General features: G+C 46.4%; 1 protein-coding gene and 1 pseudogene across 1 annotated transcript; both read right to left on the bottom strand.

Annotated features, from left to right (window-relative positions):
• Nucleotides 1-22,050, bottom strand: part of LOC123097514 (uncharacterized) — an 82,837-nt pseudogene that overhangs the window by 4,725 nt on the left and 56,062 nt on the right.
• On the bottom strand, nucleotides 6,232-9,369 carry LOC123097515 (bidirectional sugar transporter SWEET16). Its single transcript, XM_044519281.1, has 6 exons — nucleotides 9,064-9,369; nucleotides 8,912-8,948; nucleotides 8,590-8,800; nucleotides 8,308-8,469; nucleotides 6,876-6,995; nucleotides 6,232-6,790 (listed from the first exon to the last, which is right to left on the bottom strand). The coding sequence occupies exons 1-6, from the start codon at nucleotides 9,095-9,097 to the stop codon at nucleotides 6,455-6,457; spliced, it is 900 nt and encodes a 299-aa protein (XP_044375216.1). The 5' UTR covers nucleotides 9,098-9,369; the 3' UTR covers nucleotides 6,232-6,454.

A 22,050-nucleotide genomic window follows, 5' to 3' on the forward strand; every position in this document is an offset into this window, starting at 1 on the left:
AAGATCTTTGTTCCCAGGAATGGAACATTTCTAGAGAAGGAGTTTCTCTCGAAAGAAGTGAGTGGGAGGGAAGTAGAACTAGATGAGGTAATTGTACCTTCTCTCAATTTGGAAAGTAGCACATCAGCGAAATCCGTTCCTGTGATACCTACACCAACTAGAGAGGAAGTTAATGATGATGATGATGAAACTTCGGATCAAGTCACCACTGGACCTCGTAGGTCGAGCAAAGCACGTTCCGCACCAGAGTGGTACGGTAATCCTGTCCTGGAAGTCATGTTATTAGACCATGACGAACCTACGAACTATGAAGTAGCTATGATGAGCCCAGATTCCGATAAATGGCTTGAGGCCATGAAATCTGATATAGGATCCATGTATGAGAACAAAGTGTGGACTTTGGTGGACTTGCCCGATGATCGGCAAGCCATTGAGAATAAATGGATCTTCAAGAAGAAGACAGACGCTGTTGGTAAGGTCACCATCTACAAAGCTCAACTTGTCGGGAGAGGCTTTCGACAAGTTCAAGGGGTTGACTACGATGAGACCTTCTCACCCGTAGCGATGCTTAAGTCAGTCCGAATCATGTTAGCAATTGCCGCATTTTATAATTATGAAATTTTGCAAATGGATGTCAAAAGTGCATTCCTTAACGGATTTCTTAAAGAAGAGTTGTTTATGATGCAACCATAAGGTTTTGTCGATCCTAAAGGTGCTAACAAAGTGTGCAAGCTCCGGCGATCCATCTATGGACTGGTGCAAGCATCTCAGAGTTGGAATATACACTTTGATGAGGTGTTCAAAGCATACGATTTTATACAGACTTACGGTGAAGCCTGTATTTACAAGAAAGTGAGTGGGAGCTCTGTAGCATTTCTAATATTATGTGTGGATGACAAGTTGTTGATCAGAAATGATATGAAATTTCTGGATAGCATAAAAGGATACTTGAATAAGAATTTTTCAATGAAAGACCTCAGTGAAGCTGCTTATATATTGGGCATCAAGATCTATAGAGATAGATCAAGACGCTTGATAGGACTTTCACAAAACGCATACCTTGATAAAGTTTTGAAGAAGTTCAAAATGGATCAGTCAAAGAAAGGGTTCTTACCTGTGTTACAAGGTGAGAAGTTGAGTAAGACTCAAAACCCGACCATGGCAGAATATATAGAGAGAATGAAAGTCATTCCCTATGCCTCAGTCATAGGTTCTATAAAGTATGTCATGCTGTGTACCAGACTTGTTGTGTGCCTTGCCATGAGTTTGGCAAGGGGGTACAATAGTGATCCAGGAGTAGATCAGTGGATAACAGTCAAAATTATCCTTAGGTACCTAAAGAGGACTAAGGAAATATTTCTCGGTTATGGAGGTGATAAAGAGTTCGTCGTAAAGACTTACGTCGATGCAAGCTTTGACACTGATCCGGATGACACCGAGTCTCGATCTGGATACATATTGAAAGTGGGAGCAATTCGCTAGAGTAGACATAGAAATTTGCAAAATACATACGGATCTGAATGTGACAGACCAGTTGACTAAACCTCTCTCACAAGCAAAACATGATCACACCTTAGTACTCTTTGGGTGTTAATCACATGGTGATGTGAACTAGATTATTGACTCTAGTAAACTCTTTGGGTGTTGGTCACATGGCGATGTGAACTACGGGTGTTAAATCACATGGTGATGTGAACTAGATTATTGACTCTAGTGCAAGTGGGAGATTGAAGGAAATATGCCCTAGAGGCAATAATAACGTTGTTATTTTATATTTCCTTATTCATGATAAGGTTTATTATTCATGCTAGAATTGTATTGATCGGAAACTTAAATACATGTATGAATACATAGACAAACACTGCGTCCCTAGTGAGCCTCTGCTTGACTAGCTCGTTGATCAAAGATGGTTAAGGTTTCCTAACCGTGGACATGAGTTGTCGTTTGATAACGGGATCACATCATTAGGAGAATGATGTGATGGAGAAGACCCATCCATTAGCTTAGCATAATGATCGTTCAGTTTATTGCTATTGCTTTCTTCATGTGAAATACATATTCCTTCGACTATGAGATTATGCAACTCTCGGATACCGGAGGAATGCCTTCTGTGCTATCAAATGTCACAACGTAACTGGGTGATTATAAAGATGCTCTACAGGTGTTTACGAAGGTGTATGTTGAGTTGGCATAGATCGAGATTAGGATTTGTCACTCTGAGTATCGAAGAGGTATCTCTGGGCCCTCTCAGTAATGCACATCATAAGCTTGCAAGCAAACGACTAAGGAGTTAGTCACGAGGTGATGTATTACAGAACGAGTAAAGAGACTTGTCGGTAACGAGATTTAACTAGGTATGAAGATACCAACGATCGAATCTCGGGCAAGTAACATACCGATGGACAAAGGGAATTACATATGTTGTCATAACGGTTCGACCGATAAAGATCTTCGTAGAATATGTAGGATGCAATATGGGCATCCAGGTTTCGCTATTGCTTATTGACCGGAGAGGTGTCGCGGTCATGTCTACATAGTTCTTGAACCCCCTAGGGTCTGCATGCTTAACGTTCGATGACGATATAATATTATATGAGTTATGTGATTTGGTGACCGAATGTTGTTCGGAGTTCCGGATGAGATCACAGACATGATGAGGAGTCTCGAAATGGTCGAGAGGTAAAGATTGATATATAGGACGATGATATTCGGACACCGGAAGTGTTTCGAGGGGTACCGACTACTTATCGGGTCACCCGAAGGGGTTTCGGGCACCCCGGGCAAAATATATGGGCCTTATGGGCCAAGAGGGGAAGGCACCAGCCACAAGGGGCTGGTGCGCCCCCCATATGGGCCATCCTAAGAGGAGAAGGAAAGAGGGGAAAGGGAAAGAAAAGAGTGGAATAGGATTCCCCCTTCCTTCTCTCTCCCCCCTCTTTCCTTCCCCCTCCGACAAACACGGCAGGGAGGGGCGCGGCCATGGGCAGGAGCCCAAGTAGGATTCTGACCTACTTGGGGCGCCCCTTGGCCTCTCCACTCTCCCTCCCACCTATATATATATGAGGAGGGGGCACCTAGCACACACAACATCAATTGTTAGCCGTATGCGGCGGCCCCCTCCATAGTTTACACCCCCGGTCATATTCTCGCGGTGCTTAGGCGAAGCCCTGCGCAGATCACTTCACCATCACCGTCACCATGCCGTCGTGCTGACATAACTCATCTACTACCTCGACACCTTGCTGGATCAAGAAGGCGAGGGACGTCACCGAGCTGAACGTGTGCTGAACTCGGAGGTGACGTACATTCGGTGCTTGATCGGTCGGAGCTAGAAGAAGTTCGACTACATCAATCGCGTTGTTAAAACGCTTTCGCTTTTGGTCTACGAGGGTACATAGACACTCTCCCCCCGTTGCTATGCATCTCCATGGATAGATCATTGCATGTGCGTAGATTTTTTTTGTTTTCCATGCAATGTTTCCCAACATACATGCCTTTGGTTCAAAGAAATGGGGCAAAGAAAAAATGGAGTACATTTTCCTTTGATCTTAGTTTTAAAGAAAAGCGCGGGAATTCTAACATTCACTTGGACCTCCTTTTCAAACTCTAATTCATGAATAATGTGACTAAGATCCTTAGTGGCATAATAGCATTATGATTATATGTTTTCATGTGATTTCACTTTAATTTGACCATGTTTATTAGGATTCATGTGTTTCTAATTCTCATTAATATAACTTCCAAGTTGATAGAATTCATGTGTGTACAATACTTCTGTTTTAAACATGCATTCCTAACATCTGCGAACCAAAGGAGCCCATAGTCGGGACAAGGGCACCTACGTCTGTAGGTTAAATTTCACCTTTAGAACCAAACCCCATTGTCCCCATGTGAGATGTGTGGCCAGCCTAGCTCCCAAGCTTGTGGTACAATGCACAACGCTGTGCAGACGTGTACCAACTATGATCGTGCCAACGTGGCATGCCCAACTCCCCTCTGCTTTTCGTAAAAAGCGCTCTCACTCCTTTGGGTAATGGGAGTTGCACCGCCTAGGCGTTGGTGCATCAACGCCGATGCGTTCAACAACTGGCCTTCTTGCACTCCAATTCCCATGACCCAAGCAATAAACAAAAAATGAACTACATACCATAATTAAAATGTGCAGCTCCCTTTACCATATGCTTTGGGTGTACAAAAGAGGAAAAACATCACTATAACAATTCTTTGGATCCGGTATTTCGAGATACCTATTCATTTCAAAGAAAGGGCAAACAAATAGCAGAAGTGTTGAAGACCGGTTTGAGAAGAAACTGAGTTGTTGGAAAGGAAAGCATATGTCTTATGGTAGGCTTCTGTTCCTTGTCAACTATGTGCTCACAAGCCTACCTATGTTCATGCTCTCATCCTTTGAAGTACCAAAAGGTGTACAAAAAAGATTGGATTTCTATCGTTCTAGATTTTTTGGCGGAGCGATGAAACATAAGAAAAAGTATTGCTTCGCGAAATGACTAAGGGGGGATGGGGATCGAACACCCCGAAGTAAAGAACAAATGCTTACTTAGCAAATGACTATATAAAATACTTACATATGAGGAAGGAGTGTGGCTAGAGCCGCTACGCAATAAATACCATCATTCCAATACTTTATTTCAGGTGACGATGCAGTCATCCACCGCGCCCTTTTGGAAGGGCTTGATGAGAGTAGAGCATGCGTTCTTTAACAGAGGTGGTTTTAAGGTAGGTGATGGGACGACTATGAGCTTATGGGAGGATTCATGGTTGGGGGACATGCCATTAGCTTTACAGTATCCCAGCCTTTGTAATATTACGCAGCAGAAATAGGTTTTTGTTAGCCCAATATTAGGGACAAGCCACTTGAATATTCAGTTTGGAAGTACCTTAGTCGGGGATAAGTGGACGACATGATTCAATTTAGTTTGTCGCTTCATGAGGATCAACATAACTAATGAGTCAGATTTATTTCAATGGCAGTTCCATCCCTGTTGTAAAATCCATGTATACGAACCTTACTAATACTCGACTCGTCTTTTGTAGACGCCATGTTTGGAATGTTAAGGTCTCACTGAAGTAAATAAGTTTATGTGGATTTACACATGGGTGTTATCTTAACGAAGGATAATCTGATAAAATGCATGTAGTAAGGTAGTAAAAATAGTGTTTCTATGATTAAGAGGAAACAATTCATCATTTTATTACATGTCCGTTTATCACTCTTATTTGACTACCCACAGTGGGAGTAACATAGGTGGTAACATCACACATATCTACACAAAATAGATGATGTGACAAGTAATTAATGAAGAGAGGTATGTGGTAACATAGCTAGTTACTTATAGTACGAGTAACATCACATATATCAAGACAAGATGAGTCTATAACCTAATAAATGAAGTGTTGCATGACATTACACGTATGTTACTCCCTATTGTAGAGGTAGTAGTCTAAGTTACTCCCCATTGTGGATAGTCTTTGACATACAATCCTTAGCTAATTTGTTCGATACCTGGTTGAGTGAGATTAGCTCCACATTTAAGGCACATATTTATATGGAAGTGTGTGCTTTTATTTGCGCATTATGGAGCTACGTGAACGATTTTCTTCTAACAAAAAAAATATTTATTTTTTGTGCGGGTCACTTTTAAGGCTTCTCAAGGGGTCTGTATATAGTCCTTACTTGAGCGTGCGGAAGTGCAAATGCATATGACGTCTTAATGCAACCCAGCCGGTAGCACGAAATACATGCAACTTATGAATTATGATCCAATAATATGTTATGTTCGTAGGCATATTTTCATGTTATACGCACGTTTGTGGATTTTATCTTTCTGTTTTGTTTGTGTTGTATTGGATGAATGATACTCACACCTTTAATAATAATTACTAATAAATATGGTTGTGTGCATCACTCACAACTAAACAGAGGCCAAGGCTATGTCCACCTTAAAAAATTCTGAGCTGAAAAAAAAAGTTTCCCTCTCGATTTATGCGCAAAATAAGCACGACCATATACTCCCTTCGTCTAGGTGTGTAAGTCACCTTACGAAAACCAAATAATTTCAAAACATTTAGGCACGGTACATTAACTCCCTCCTCATTTTTTGTTTTATGACATATCAACCAATAAAAGATGTGGGCCGTGCATGCTTTCAATGACTTGAGACTACCAAACATGACATGCAGTGGTTAGTTCATTGCATCCAATGCTATTAATTAGCAAAAAGACATTAAGTTTTCTCGTTTTCCTTTTCGCCTTGGTCGCGGTGCACAACGTAAGATGACTTACACACCTAGACGGAGGGAGTACATGATGTCACACCGTACTCTCCATTTCAATGCGAACACTATACAACCATTACTTTTTTGGGGGGGGGGGCATTACGCATAACCCGTACAGGCTTTATTGAATGCTGCTACACGCACTAGTTAGTGCCTGTCACTTGGACGAGTAGGCATGCCCGTCGTCGTCGTCGTCACCGACGCGCTCGTGCTGGTTCAAGACAGACTGCAGCTCCAAGGGGGTGGCGGACAAGGCCTTGATGAGGTTGCCAAACCCGTGCAACGGCGACGGCAGGGACGAGGGCATCGGCAGGCTCAACCCCTTCTTCAACGACGGGACCTTGGCCTGGCCCAACTCTACCTGGCCCATCAGGTGCACCACCCCTTTCTCCTCGTCCTCCTCCTTGAGCGCCGCGAGCTTCTTCTTGTTCTGGTACGCCATGTAGAGCGCCAGCTGCGCCGTGCCCATCACAAAACCCATGGCATTGGGGATCTGAAAGTAGTTCCAACAAGTGTGAAGTTAGTTAAATTTGTGCCTCTATGTACTGTATATGCGTATGGACGTCATGTGTGCATACCCCGATGAAGTAGTCCTTAACGAGCAGGGAGTAGACGCTCCAGATGCCGCCGTTGAGGAAGAGGAAGAAGGACAGGGAGAAGGGCATGTACTCCACGCTCCGGGTCTTCACCACTGTCCTCTGCATGCATATCAATTTAATTCACGGCGGATAAGTTTTCAATCAATCGGTTGTAAAAAGTCTCAACATACTGCCAGAGTGAGCGCATTTGAGTAATCGAGTACGTGGCAAACAAAAACGTTCTTTTTCTCCCAAGAGGTTTGAGTGCGATGAGAAACCGAACCAGTTAAGGCATCTGAAACACGCATTAATGGTCACCACCCACCAACTGTGGCCTGCGGGGTTACATACGACTATGGATAGACTGTGTGTCATGTCCGCACATGCCGAGACTTAATTCCAAATTACTGCAAGTCCAGGGAATCAAAATCTAAGGCCTCTTTTGGTTTGTAGGAATCTTGTAGGAATTTCATAGGATAGGATTTTTGAAGGAAAAATTCTCATGGGGCCCTTTGGTTTATAGGAATACATTCATATTCCTATGTAGGATAGGAATCAATCCTTCATATTTCAAAGGATAAAAAACATTAGCCTAAACTTAATGGAAAAATTCCTATCGTATGCATCAAATGACATGTCTTTCTCTATAGAAATTGAGATGCATGTCATCTCACTTCCTATGATTTTTCTATTTTTATGATATTTCTATCCTATGAACCAAAGGAGGCCTAAATATGTAAGTTTCTTAAAAAAAAATCTACTGTGGATATGTATTTTGACGGGGAATGGAAATCTAGAATGAAGGCACCGATTATTAGTAGGACTGAAGGGCATCTCCGACGGCGGTTATCAAACTGTGTGCGGACATCCGGTTGGGCACCACGCCATCCAATCATGTTCCGCAAGTATCCGTCCATTTCAAACAGTTTAAACATGAATTACGAATAAAATTAAACTAGTTTAATATATTACATGCAAATAGGTGAGAAGTCTTGTTGGATTCAAGGTGCGATTTGATGCGTGCTCAAGCGAAGCTTTCGCTTTTATTGCTTCTGCTATAAATCGAAGAAAACGACATCAGACCAACACCTACTGCTTCATGACAGATTTGGGAGAGTTACACCTACTGCTATAAAACCGAAGAAAACACTGCTATTTTGTTAAAAGTAGACAGTTTCAAACTGCGATTCAGACTTGGGAGAGTGTGGTTTTAGGTGACTCTTCCAAAATTTCAGACATTTGACAATTGAAAAATATGATGGGAAATGACTTTGTCCTAGTTAAAGCTACTTCCGCTTGTCCCCGCAAAAAAAAAGAGTTACTTCTGCTTGAAAGGAAACGCTACCGTGAGAGAGACAGTTTCGAAAAGAAAAGAAAAAGGCAAGATTTTGGTGGTGGTAGAAGTGAAGAGATAATCGAGCTTGTTACTAACCATTGCGGCCATGGGTGCAGCATACATTGCGATGGTGAGAGCGGAGCAGAGAACCCCCACCGCGAACAGCCGGACGGCGCCGTGCAGCGCCACCAGCCCCACCACGACGACCGCGGCAAAGAAGCAGATGTTCACGCCCACCACCACCTTCGCCATCTTCACCTGCAAATTAGTTATCCACACTTCAGATCCGTCCGGGTTCCATCTGCCCATGACGAGAACGCCGCAGCAGCGCTGCTAGCTGAAAATGGGATTGCGAAGGGCGCAGACGGATGGACGCACCTTGGTGTCCCTGGGGGCATAGGCGAGGTAGAGGGCGACGTAGGTGGCCTGTAGAGCGGCGCCGGCGGCGTTGACGGTGATGATGAGGAGGCCGCTGGGCTTGAGGAGGCCATAGAAGGCCCAGAGGGAGGTGCAGAGGAGGGTGGTGACGTACGGCAGCCACCGGAACTCCTCCGTGCTCTTGTTCCGCACGACCCTCCGGAAGGTCGCACTGAATCATGCAAGCAAAAGCATCAGCTTGTTCTGGATCGCGCAAGAAATGGTAAACCGCGAGCGCTTAGTTATATATATATATATAGTCGAAATTGCTAGCTGAACTCACATTGGAGATGTGAAGACGAGTATGGAGATTATGTTCCCTGTTGCAGAAAAGAAGGAGAATGATGTTGAGAGCAGTAGCATTTAAGCAAGAGAAGGTAAGCATGAAGAAGTTTGGATCGGCCATTGAATTTAAGCAGGAGAAAGAGAACTGACCAACGATTCCGACGAAGAAGCTTGGATCGGCCATTGGATTCTACTTGTTGCAGTGTGAGAGACGGGAGGTACAAATTGATGGCAAGCTACGTACTTCTCTCACATAGACATAGATGACCATATATATATAGATAGAGCACTGCTGGACAGCCTCAAGTGTTTGGTTGTACTGCTAGGATCTTGTCCCATAAGCACGCATCAGATTTCACAGTGCCGGATCTGCACAGGGGCCACACATAGACATAGGCCGGCCGGCCGGCCGGTCGGTAGACAGACGTGGCGTGCTACGAAGCGGTGAAATCCATCCCGGGCACTTTCTTGACCTCAAGATTTCTCCTATTAGTTTCCTGGCCACATGGCTTGGCTTTTTGTTGGCCGTAGGTAAGCAGCCGGTAGTGCAGATAACCATTTCCGACGTACGTAGCTGGTTCGTTAATTGAGCGCTGTGGATATCCGATTCTGCCTTGTCGGCCGCAAGAAGTTGGACTAGATCACTACCAAGGTGCCATCAGCCTTTGCACGCTCGGGCTCTCACTTGCTAGTTGCTAGTAGTAGCTTTAGCTAGTGAGGGTTAGGCATGGCAGGATCCAGAATTCCAGACGCCACTCATAGACTAGAGGCCGAAAGGCGAGGGAATGTGACGTCGACCATGGGAACGGACACAGATCGGAGGTCGACCACACGTTCTAGAGAGTGGACACGTTGCGGCCATGGGGCTACGCGGCCGTAAGACTACCCATAATAGAAATAATATAGGTAATAACATTACACATATCTAGATAAAATTGATGATGTGGTAAACAATAAATGAAAAAAAAGCTAATTACTAGTAGTATGATTAACATCACACATATCAAGATAAGATGAGTCTATAGCATAATAAATGAAGTGTTGCATGTTACCATACATATGTTATTTTTTATTATAAAGGTAGTAACATAGACCAGTAACATATGCATGTTACCCGTCTATGTTATTACCCATTATGACTGGTCTAAGTGGGAGCAAGTACCGTACGCGCGATGGCTACACGCCAGCCGATAAAGAATCTTAGATATTCCGGCGTGGCCGTCACCGAGTCCCTGTCCAGTGTGGCCATCTCATCTCGTTCGTAGATGGAAGTAGATCGAGAGGAGAGAAAGACGGGAGGTGACGGCGGCGTCGTCGTCGTCGGTTGGTGAAGTAAAGCAGTAGAAACGTATGGCCTGGGACGGACTGGACTGTTAGCGGAGCAGATCGGAGAGCAGGTGGTTAGATGTAACAGTTAGACGAGGAATTCGTTTGCTTTTGTCTTTGTGGGGGTACGCCCGGAATGAGATGCTACACGCACTGGCCTATGCTTTGGGACCAAAGCATGCAACTTGCATCCAGCATCGGATGTTGTTATCACGGCCTGGTCGACATGACCGCTTAATGTAATGGGAGCAAGGACACGTCTCTCACCCAGTCATCAAATGTTACTCCTTCCTGACTTTGTCGTTCAAATTGAAACCAGTGAATTACAGAAAACCACCACATTGACGCATAGGTTTGCAGAAAACACTGATTTATAATTTTGGAACAACAAACACTAATTCTTAGCCTAATTTTTTGCAAAAAGCATTTATCGGTAGCTTAGGCCATTTTAACCATGATTATGACATATGGGTCCCGTATTTGATGACATGGCGTAACATTGCACGTTAGACATCGTTAGACAAGGGATTTTCTAGATTTACAAAGCAGTCCTGTAATTTTATATGAACACCCTTAAATCAAAACAAAAGAAATCAAGTTCATTCATGGATCGAGCAAGGGCGCCAGAGGCTGGGCCCGAGGCGCGGCGTGCAACCCGACCTGGGCGTCGCAGCTCGGCAATGGCGGACGCGAACCCCCTGCCGAGCTTGGCGGTGAGGAGGGTGCAGGCCTCCTACAGCTCCGGCGTGTCCACGTAGACGAGCGGCGAGCCCCGCCGCCGTCTCACGCAGCTCCTCGGGCCACTCCCGTTGCACGTCGAACTTGGCGGCGAGGAGGGTGCGAGCCTCTTGCGGCTCCGGCAGGTCGCCACACCGGGTGGCCGCATAGACGAGCCTTGCCGTCTCGTCCCGCAGCTCCTCGGGCCATTCCCGGTGCGCGTCGAACTTGGCGGCGAAGAGGGAGCGTGCCTCCTGCAACTCTGGCAGGTTCCCGCCGCCGCCTCCCGCAGCTCCTCGGGCCACTCCCGGATGACCTGCTCGGCGCAGAGTAGTGTGCGGTCTGGGTAGCCCAGCGGGAGCAGCTGCTCCATGTCCCCGGTGTCGAGGTCGCACCTCCTCTTCTCTCTGGCCCGAGGAGGGAAGGACGATGGCGATTTGGATCCGGACCCACATGTCATAATCGTCATCAAAATGACCTAAGCCATCAATCAGTGTTTTTTTTGCAAAAGATTTAGTCTAAAAATCAGTGTTTTTGTCCCCAAATTCGTAAACCGGTGTTTTCTGCAAACCTAGGTGTCAATGTGGTGGTTTTTTGCAATTCATTCAATTGAAACGGAGGACGCTTCTCATTCCCATTTTCTAATACTCCCTCCGTCTAAAAAAGTTTGTCCCTCAAATAAATGTATCTAGCATCAAGTTAGTGCTAGATACATCTGTTTGAAGAACAAGCTTGGGACAAGCTTTTTTGAACGAAGAGAGTATTAACCGATCAAAGGAGCAGTATATAACACCAAAGTCAGGTGAGCTTAAATGCATGGATGCTCCGTTTCAAACCAATAAATGCGTTTAACCACGAATTGACGTGGAATTGGGCGGGCATGCGTGTTATGGTCTCACTACGGTTTCTCTCTGTTGATTGATCTCACATACTAGTAGCACATAGTCTCGGGTTTTTTTGGAACGATGAACCGGTATGTATATTATAAGTAAAACAAAGTAACAAATATGTAAAAAGAAATACAAAAGCTCAAAATGAACCAAGTTAACCAACACCAGTAGTAGCTAGTAGGAAAGCCTAAAATGTTCACTGGAGCTTAAGTAATGTACTGATCAATCCAGTTAAGGAAGACCTTTTGATTCTATGCTTAACCACCAAGAGGTCATTCCTGTGTAGTCTGCTCCATGAAAATATGGAGGTGTCTGAGCCTTGATTTAGAGTTTCTCTGCATCCAGATAATTAAAAAAACAATTTCCATGGCAAATTTGGATGGAAATTCTTGCAGGGAGCATGATCTCATCCATAGTTGATTGCCTCTCTTCCTGTTGTTAATCAAGTAATCCCAATATTTCAGGGCAAAGGAACAATCTGAGAAAAGATGAAGGACGTGTGTGACAATGCGGGAAACATCTTGCCTATCCTGGCTGACGTGGTACGTGTTATATAGATGGGGTGCGAGCCCAGATACGCGTACAGGTTGTTGAGTAGACAATCTAGGAGTACATCTTGGAGGAGAAGAATACAAAGAGATAAGAGGAGATTAAGATTGACATAAGAAAGATCCTCCTTGCCGTACACACCAAGGACTGCGCACAATATTATGTCACGTTTGACACCCTCCCTTAATCATAATTTCATCAAGTTGAGATTATGCTTGAAGTCTTCAAAACTTCTTGTGGGTAGAGCCTTGGTAAAACCATCTACAACCTGGTCTTTGGAGTGAATAAACCGAATGTCTAAGAGTTTATTTGCAACTCTTTCTCGGACAAAGTGAAAATCTATCTCAATGTGTTTGGTTCTAGCATGGAAGACTGGATTTGCTGATAGATAGGTAGCACCTAGATTATCACACCATAAGCATGGAGCTCTAGTGCTTTTCATGCCTAGTTCCTTCAAAATAGACTGCACCCATATGATCTATGTTGTTGCATTGACCAATGCCTTGTATTCTGCTTCTGTGATGGACCTGGAAATAGTGGCTTGCTTCCTTGCACACCAAGATATCAAGTTAGGCCCAAAGAATACTGCAAAACCACCAGTTGAGCGTCTGTCATCCAGACATCCTGCCCAGTCTGAGTCAAAGAAAGCACTGATAAGTGTAGAGGATGACTTGCTGAAATTTAGGCCAATGCTCAAGGTATTTTTCACATATCTTACTATACGCTTTGCAGCAGTTAAGTGAACTGTAGTAGGTGCATGGAGGAACTGACATACTTTGTTAATAGCAAATGAAATGTCTGGTCTGGTGAGTGCCAAATACTGAAGTGCACCTACTAAGCTTCTGTATTTTGTACTATCTTCTGAGTCCAGAAGTTCTCCTTCAGCAAGAGATAACTTTTCTGTGCTAGATAAAGGAGTGGGTGCAGGCTTACAACTTTGCAAACTGGCCTTTTTTACTAGGTCTGTTGCATACTTTTCTTGAGAGAGGTGAAGGCCATCCTTGTGCTGCTTGACCTCAATCCCAAGAAAGTAGTGTAGATACCCTAGATCCTTGAGAGCAAATTCTGCACCCAAATCCTTCAACAGTCCTGTTATGGCTTCATCATATGAGCTTGTCACAATGATATCATCAACATATATGAGAACAAATATGGATGTATTTGACTTGTTGTAAATAAATAACGAAGTGTTGGACTTTGAAGGAACAAAACCAAGTGCTTGCATCTTTTTACTGAGACGAGAATACCATGCTCTTGGAGCCTGTTTCAGTCCATACAAGGCTTTGTCAAGTTTGCACACATGAGAAGGTGCACGTGCATTTTCAAACCCAGGAGGTTGTTTCATGTAAACCTCTTCCTCCATAACACCATGGAGGAACGCGTTCTGCACATCTAGCTGTCGTAGACTCCATCCCCTAGACACAACAATAGACAAAACAAGACGGATGGTGGCAGCTTTAACAACTGGACTAAATGTGTCCTCATAGTCAATACCATACCGTTGTTTAAAACCCTTTGCAACAAGTCTAGCCTTGTAGTGATCAATGGTTCCATCAGCTTTCCTTTTTATCCTGAAGACCCACTTACAGTCAATAAGATTTTTACCTTGTTGTGGGGGAACCAAATGCCATGTTTTGTTTTTCTGAAGTGCCATGAATTCATCATGCATTGCCTTTCTCCAACTTTCATTGCCAAGAGCCTCTTCAAGAGTGTTGGGTTCTCCTGGTTCACTTGTCGAACATACCAGCCCATATTTTGTAACATGTTTGCAATCAACAGGTTTAATTACCCCTTGTTGTAGCCGTGTACAACGTGGAGCAGCAAAAACAGGAGCTTCTGCAGAGACCGCCGGCGCAGAAGATCCCGAGCCTGAGCCAGGCTGATCCTCTCCCGATCCCGAGGAGGATCCGTCCACGGCGCCAGAATCTGCGTCGGCTGCGGCTGACGCGTTCGCTGTCGAGGCCGGATCTTCTGCGGCCGTCGGCTATTGCGCGAAGGGTGTTTGGGCCACAGAAGATCTGGGCCGGAGCGCGTCATCATGGCCCCATGATTGCCTGGGCCCATCATTGCAGGATCTGGGCCCGCATCCGTCTGGCGAACCGCAACGCATTGCTTGTACACCCGCGGCTAGGCCTCAAGTCGCGCGCGGCTTGAGCCAGCGCCGGCCCGCCACCTGGTGAGTGGCGATTCGCGCGCACGGGGAGAGGCGCCATGGCCCGTCGGGGTCTGCCGCACGGCTGGCGCGGAGTCGCCCGCGTGCCCACCTGCAGATGTCACGCCCGCACGCCCGTCTGCGCCTGTCGTGGCAGATTCGCTGCCAGGCACGGATCCCGGAGGAGATCGGTTGCGCTGCAGCTCCTGGCCAGACCCCAAGGGAGATTTGTCCCCCAAGCCAGGGCACATGAAATACCGTTCTGCTGCACTATTTTCTTTGCCATTTTCTGCAATTTTTGCACTGCCGTTTTCTGCATCATCACAAGGCTCATAAAGGCTGTTAAGAGGGTTAGTCAACATATGATCATCACAATTATTAATGCCTCCTTGATCATAGCCAAAGAGATGAGATGGTAGAAGTAAGATTTCTTTGCGTAGGAGGGCACCGGCGTTAGGATGGAGATCCACAAAGGGGAACTTGGTCTCATAAAAAACAACATCATGAGAGATGTACACATGACCAGTAGAGATGTCAAGACACTTGACACCTTTGTGTTGAGCACTATACCCAAGAAAAATACATTGCTTTGATCGAAACATGAGCTTGCGATTGTTATAAGGACGGAGATTTGGCCAACAAGCACAGCCAAAGACACGGAGAGATGTGTAGTCTGGTTTGACTTGGAGGAGACGTTCTATGGGTGTTTCATTGTTGATGACACGACTAGGTAACATGTTTATCATGTGAACGACTGTAAGAAAGGGCTCGTCCCAAAATTTGAGAGGCATGGAGGCACCTGCTAGGAGAGCCAAACCGACTTCAACTATATGCCTATGCTTGCGTTCGGCTGACCCGTTTTGTTGGTGAGCATGTGGGCAAGACACATGATGAGATATGCCTATATTTTGGAAGCATGAATTGAGCTTCTCATATTCCCCTCCCCAATCAGATTGGACAGCTATGATCTCTTAGTGTCAAACTTTCTTTCAATAACTGCTTGAAAGTTTTGAAAAACTTGAAACACATCGGACCTTTTCTTAAGAAGGTAGATCCATGAGAATTTGCTGTATACATCGATAAAACTCACATAATATGTGTGTCTACCGACAGAGGAGGGAGCAGGGCCCCACACATCAGAAAAAATTAATTGCAAAGGCTTGGTAGAGACACTAGTAGATATGGGATAAGGTAATTGATGACTCTTAGCACATTGACATGAATCACAAATAGTTTCAATATTGCGCTGACCAACAAAAACAGGAGCTTATTTTTCCTAAGCAATTTTTCAACCAAAGAAAAAGAGGCATGTCCTAAATGATCGTGCCATCGTGTGGATGAAAGCTTGATAGCACCACAAGCTTGCTTATTGCATCTTCTAAACTCCGGAATCAATGGGTAGATCCCTCGAACACATCTACCTCGATAGAGAATTTTCTTTGTTGCCTGATCCTTGATCAAAAAGAAATAAGGTTGAAACTTTTTGGGGATATTACCACTGGGCGTAAACTGGCCAGGAGAGGCCGGGTTAACTTCATAAGTAGTTCATCTGTATCTAAAGCCCATGAAGACAGGCGGTGACGCTTCATGAAGGCCCAGGGCCCAAAACCGGTTTAAGGCATGTAGACACAAACCGGTATTGAGATGTAAACTTGTGTTGTAAGATATGCGTAGCAGAGACCGAGCCGGAGACAATTATGAGCTGGCCTCGGAGTCTGTAAACCGACGGGCGTCAACCCATGTATATAAGGGGACGACCCGGCGGCGGTTCAGGACAACAGACAACAACTCGAGACTCAGGCAAAGCGTATTTGCTCCCTGGTCATCGAAACCCCATCAATTCCATCACAACTAGACGTAGGCTTTTACCTTTATCGAAGGGGCCGAACTAGTATAAAACTCTCTTGCGTCCCTTGTCCGCTTTAACCCCTTCAAGCTAACCCGTAGCGATGGCTCCACGACTAAGTCCTTTCTCTAGGACATCTGCCGTGACAAAACCACGACAGTTGGCGCCCATCGTGAGGCTATCGCACGATGGTTTCAAGTTCTTGGAGGGCAGCTCCGAAGGACTCAAGGGTTACGCTGTAGGCCGGATGACCAAGAGTCGTCGCGGCAAGCTCTACATCGACGATGCAGGCTGGGGCCCCGAGGCCGGCTCAATCGAGTATGGGTACCAGGTCCCCTTTGGTGGCATACACGTTTTCATTGACAAGATCGGTGAACCGGGCCCTGAGCCGGACATCTGCGCCGACCTCGTCGAAATGGCTCAGCGTGCGAGATCTGCCCGGGTCAAGCCTGTCATGAAGCGTGCCTTCGTGGGAGTTATCCATGGAGGTGAATCTGAGGATAGATCGGAATCTGGTGGTGAGACCGTCATTTATTCCGGTGACGTGTCATCGACTGGAGAGACCGAGTCGTTATATCTGTTACAAGATGGCCGGATTGGGGGCTGATCCGATGGCAACAGTATTCCGGACCCCTTTGATCTGCCAAACCGGGTGGCGATCTTCATGGCCGACACGCAACCAGCGCTCCACTCTTCAACCGCAGCGGCGATGATTTCCGGATTAGCAGCGGCGGCAGTGGCTGGGACAGGAGGCCCTGTGCGACCGCCGGCTCAGGTTCTATCTGATTTGTTTGATATGTTGGCAACGCTGATGGCGGAGGTTAACCCGGCGGATCAGGATGCACACAATGCGGAAGTCGCAAAAGTGAAAGATCAGATCACCAGGCAAAAGCCGACCTAGCAGTTGAGGATACCAGGATAGCCGCGGAGCGGGCCGCTTTGGATACACAAGCTTACCGGATTATGCTGGATCAGAGTGCGTCGAACGAAGTCCTGAAGAGGAGGCACCGATCTCGCCTGCCGCCGGTTTATGAAGCTAGAAATCTCTTTAACACCCCAGGAGCAGGAACCAGCAATCCGCCGGTGGTAAACCGGGCAGAGGCACCCGGAGTAGGGGCGCCGGTTCAGCCACGTTTGGTGGATCCGCCTCGTCAGAACAACGTTGTGGTACCTCATGCCCCCACACCACCGGGTCATTACTCTAACCCAATGGACAACATTGTCGCTGCCGCTTCACGGCTGGCGGCCATCCCGATCGAAGGCGATTCTCCAGCAGCGGTCGAGACGCGTCGGGTTAAGGAGCTTCTTCAGACAACCTTGATTCAACAGGAGGCTTATTCATATAGTCGCGATCGGGTTCATTCCACTCCCCGTCCAAGCCGGAGTTACACCAGGCGTATGGATGAACCGGCAGTATCAAGCAATGCGCGGAACCGTGATCCGCCCCGTGGCCATAACCCGGCGGGTGGTGCCGGTGAGGCCCAGGATGTGGTGGACCGGGCTCGGGCACGCAGTGAGGCCGAGTTAGCGGCGCAGCATGAGGCCCGACAGCTTACTCCGGTTCGTCCAACCACATCGGTGGAACCAGGAGTTACCTCTATTTCCTTGGGAGTGCCATGTCTTGTCCCAGCGTTGCGCAATGTGCGCCTGCCCAAGGATTTCAAGGGCCCGCGCAAGGTGCCGAATTACACCGCCGATTTGTCCCCTGAAACATGGGTTGAAAGCTACGAGATGGCCATGGAGATGCTGGACGTGGATGATGCGGCATGTGCGAAGTACTTCACCATGATGCTAGAAGGAACGGCCTGCACTTGGCTAAAGAGTTTACCGGCTAATTCTATCAGGTCATGGGCTGAGTTGAGAGCCCGGTTTGTTCAGAATTCCAAGGATACATGCAAGGAACCCATGTCAATTGTGGACTTAACTGCCTGTGTCCAGGAGGAAGGAGAGTCAACAACCCATTGGGTGCGCCGGTTTTCGGAGATTTTGCATTCATTAGACCGCATCAACGCTGACACCGTAGTTTTAACATTGGAAGGCAATTGCCGGTTTCAACCCTTGAAGTTGAAGTTGGGACGGCTCAGACGTCATTGTAATGACATGGGAACCCTCATGGCTGCACTGGTGAAGTATGCCGACTCTGATAGTACCAAGGATCCCGAGTCTGACGATGATAAGACAGGGAAGGGAAAGAAGAGCGGCAACGCCAAGGGGCAGCACCACAACCCGGCGGGTCATGGAAACGGCGGCAAGCGTAAAGTGGACCACGGTTTAGACTTTGTGGCTAACACTAACACGCACAACAAGGGCCAGCGGCGTAAGGGTAAACCACCCCGGCAGAATGGAATGCCGAATCCTAATCCGGACCGTTTGTCGTATCTGTTGAACCAGCCCTGTCCAAAGCATGGGACGAAGGAGGAACCATCTACACACCTCTGGAAAGATTGTTATATCATGCAAGAGTTCAAAAATTCTGATTCTTTCCGGTATGATCATGGATCAGGAGGCGGTTCGGGCCCTGGCTCTCATGGGCCGGGTTATGGCGGAGGAAATTCTAGTTCAGGATTCCATGGTAATCAGGGTGGACATAACAATCAAAGTAATCCAGGTAACCAAGGTGGCTATAATCATCAGGGCAAGCAGCAGCAGCAGTCGGGTTACCAGAGCAACCCGAAGCAGTTGAATAGCGAACAGTATCATGTCTTCACCACTAGCTTGGACAAGCGCGATCAGAAGCTTCATAAAAGGATGGTGAATGCCGTTGAACCGGCGGTGCCCCGTTATTTGTGCTGGTCCGAGCAGCCCATTGTGTGGAGTAGAGACGATCATCCACCCCGGGTTGACAATCCGGGTCATCTGGCTCTGGTGGTGGCACCTCAGGTGGGAGGTTATAAGTTCACTAAGGTACTCATGGATGGAGGGAGTAGTATCAATATCCTTTATTATGAAACTTTCCGTCGCATGGGGCTAACAGATAAAAATCTTAAACCGTCCAATACGGTGTTCCATGGTGTGGTGCCTGGTAAGTCGGCATATCCTGTTGGTAAGATAGCTCTGGAGGTGGCTTTTGGAGATGAGCATGACTCGAGATCAGAAACCTTGACCTTCAAAGTGGTGAAAATCAGAAGCCCGTATCATGCCCTATTTGGACGGCCAGCTTATGCTAAGTTTATGGCACGACCTTGTTATGTCTATCTACAGCTCAAGATGCCGGGTCACAAGGGAACTATAACCGTGCATGGAAGCCGGAAGATTGCTCTGGAGTGTGAGGAAGGTGATGCGGCTTATGCCGAGTCGGTTTGTGCAACAGAGGAGTTGAAGTTTTACAAAGACAATGTTGATCCGGCAGATATGGCTTCGTTGAAGAAACCAACTACGGAGCATGATCCGGCCCTGAAGTTTAAATCGGTTGGTGAGACTAAACTTGTTGACTTCGTGCCTGGCGATTCGTCCAAGCAGTTTAGCATCAGCGCTAACTTGGATCCGAAATAGGAAAGCGCGCTATCGAGTTCATCCGTGAGAATCGGGACATCTTTGCATGGAAGCCTTCTGACATGCCTGGTGTACCGAGAGAACTCGTTGAGCACACTCTTAATGTTGATCCTAAGTATAAACCGGTCAAGCAGTTTCTCCGCCGGTTCAATGAAGAAAGACGAAAAGCTATTGGAGAAGAAGTGGTCAGGCTCTTGGCGGCTGGATTTATCGTTGAAGTATTCCATCCTGAGTGGTTGGCTAATCCGGTGTTGGTCCTCAAGAAGAATGGCACTTGGCGTATGTGTGTGGACTACACAGATCTCAACAAAGCTTGTCCAGCAGATCCTTTTGCCCTCCCCCGTATTGATCAGATTATTGATGCTACGGCGGGTTGTGAGCGGTTAAGTTTTTTGGATGCATATTCTGGTTATCATCAGATCAAAATGGCAGTTAAGGACCAGGAGAAGACGACCTTCATAACTCCCTTTGGAGCCTTCTGCTATGTGTCCATGCCCTTTGGGCTCAAGAGTGCACAGGCAACTTATCAACGGTGTGTGCAGAATTGTCTTCATAAACAGACCGGCCGCAATGTTCACGCCTATGTGGATGATATTGTGGTGAAATCAAGGAAAAAGGAGACATTGATTGATGACTTGAAGGAAACCTTTGATAACCTGCGGGTTTATAAAATGATGCTTAATCCGGCCAAGTGCATCTTTGGTGTACCTGTAGGCAAGCTCTTGGGTTTTTTGGTGTCTAACAGGGGCATTGAAGCTAATCCGAAAAAAATGAAAGCCATCACCTCCTTGGCTAAACCGAAGTGTATCAATGATGTTCAACGCCCGGCAGGCCGGATTGCCGCGTTGAGCCGCTTTGTCAGTCGCCTCGGGGAGAAGGCCATCCCTTTGTATCAGATGCTGAAGAAAACGGATAACTTTGTCTGGAGTGACGCCGCTAATGAAGCATTTGAGGACTTAAAGCGGCAGCTAGCTAATCCGCCGGTTCTCGCTGCTCCGGTTGACAAAGAGCCATTGTTGCTATATGTGGCAGCTAACGCTCGGGCTGTTAGTGTGGCTATTGTGGTGGAGCGCAAGGAAGCAGGAAAGGAATATCCGGTTCAGCGGCCGGTTTACTATATTAGTGAGGTACTCATTGAATCCAAGCAGAGGTACCCGCATTGGCAAAAATTGGTGACTTAATGGTGGATTAAGCAGTATTTCCAAGGTCATCCCATCACAGTGGTCAGCTATGCTCCTTTGGGGGATATAATCCAGAATAGGGAGGCAACTGGTCGGATTGCTAAGTGGGCTATCGAGCTCGGGCCTCACGGGTTGAAGTACATACCCCGAACAGCGATCAAATCTCAGGCACTTGTGGATTTCATCAATGATTGGACAGAATTACAAGCACCAGAAGAGAAGCCGGATCACACTTATTGGACTATTCATTTTGATGGGTCCAGGCAATTGGAGGGCTCGGGGGCTGGAGTCGTGTTAACTTCCCCACGAGGTGATAAGTTTTGTTATGTTCTCCATTTAATGTTCCCTTGCACTAATAATGCAGCTGAATATGAGGCCTTACTCCATGGTCTTCGGATGGCTAAGGAGATGAATCTCTGCCGAGTCAAATGCTTCGGTGACTCGGATCTGGTGGCTCAACAAGTGTCTGGCACTTGGGATTCCAAGGACCCACTAATGGCAGCATATCGTCGTGAGGTGGATATTGTTGCAGGTCACTTCAAAGGTGTAACACCCCGAGAATCATGCTACAGTAACTCCCTATGATTAAGCTAATCATGTTGCTAAACAGGGCTTGATCACAATTGCATCAAATTTCTTTTCAAACTCCTAGTTCAAACTTCAATTAAAATCAAAGGGGAAAATAAAAGTTTTCAAAAATTTGAACAAAAATGTTCGGTGGGTGCCAAATAATACACTGGTAATTATGGTGGAGAAAACACATTTTTATAAAATACCTAAATACTTTTAAATGAAATAAAACAGAAAAGAAAATAAACAAATAAAAAGAAAAAGCAAAAGAACACAGCACAGACAAAGAAAAAAAAAGGAGAAGGCCCTTTCCCCCGCTGGACCCCTGGCCCGACTGGGCCGACCCCCGGCCCAGCCGGCCTAGCCCATCTCCCACTCCCGCTCGCCCCCTCCCCTGTTCCCCCGACCGGGGTC

This window comes from Triticum aestivum, chromosome 4D (assembly GCF_018294505.1).
Source record: "Triticum aestivum cultivar Chinese Spring chromosome 4D, IWGSC CS RefSeq v2.1, whole genome shotgun sequence".
Classification (NCBI taxonomy): Eukaryota; Viridiplantae; Streptophyta; class Magnoliopsida; order Poales; family Poaceae; genus Triticum; species Triticum aestivum.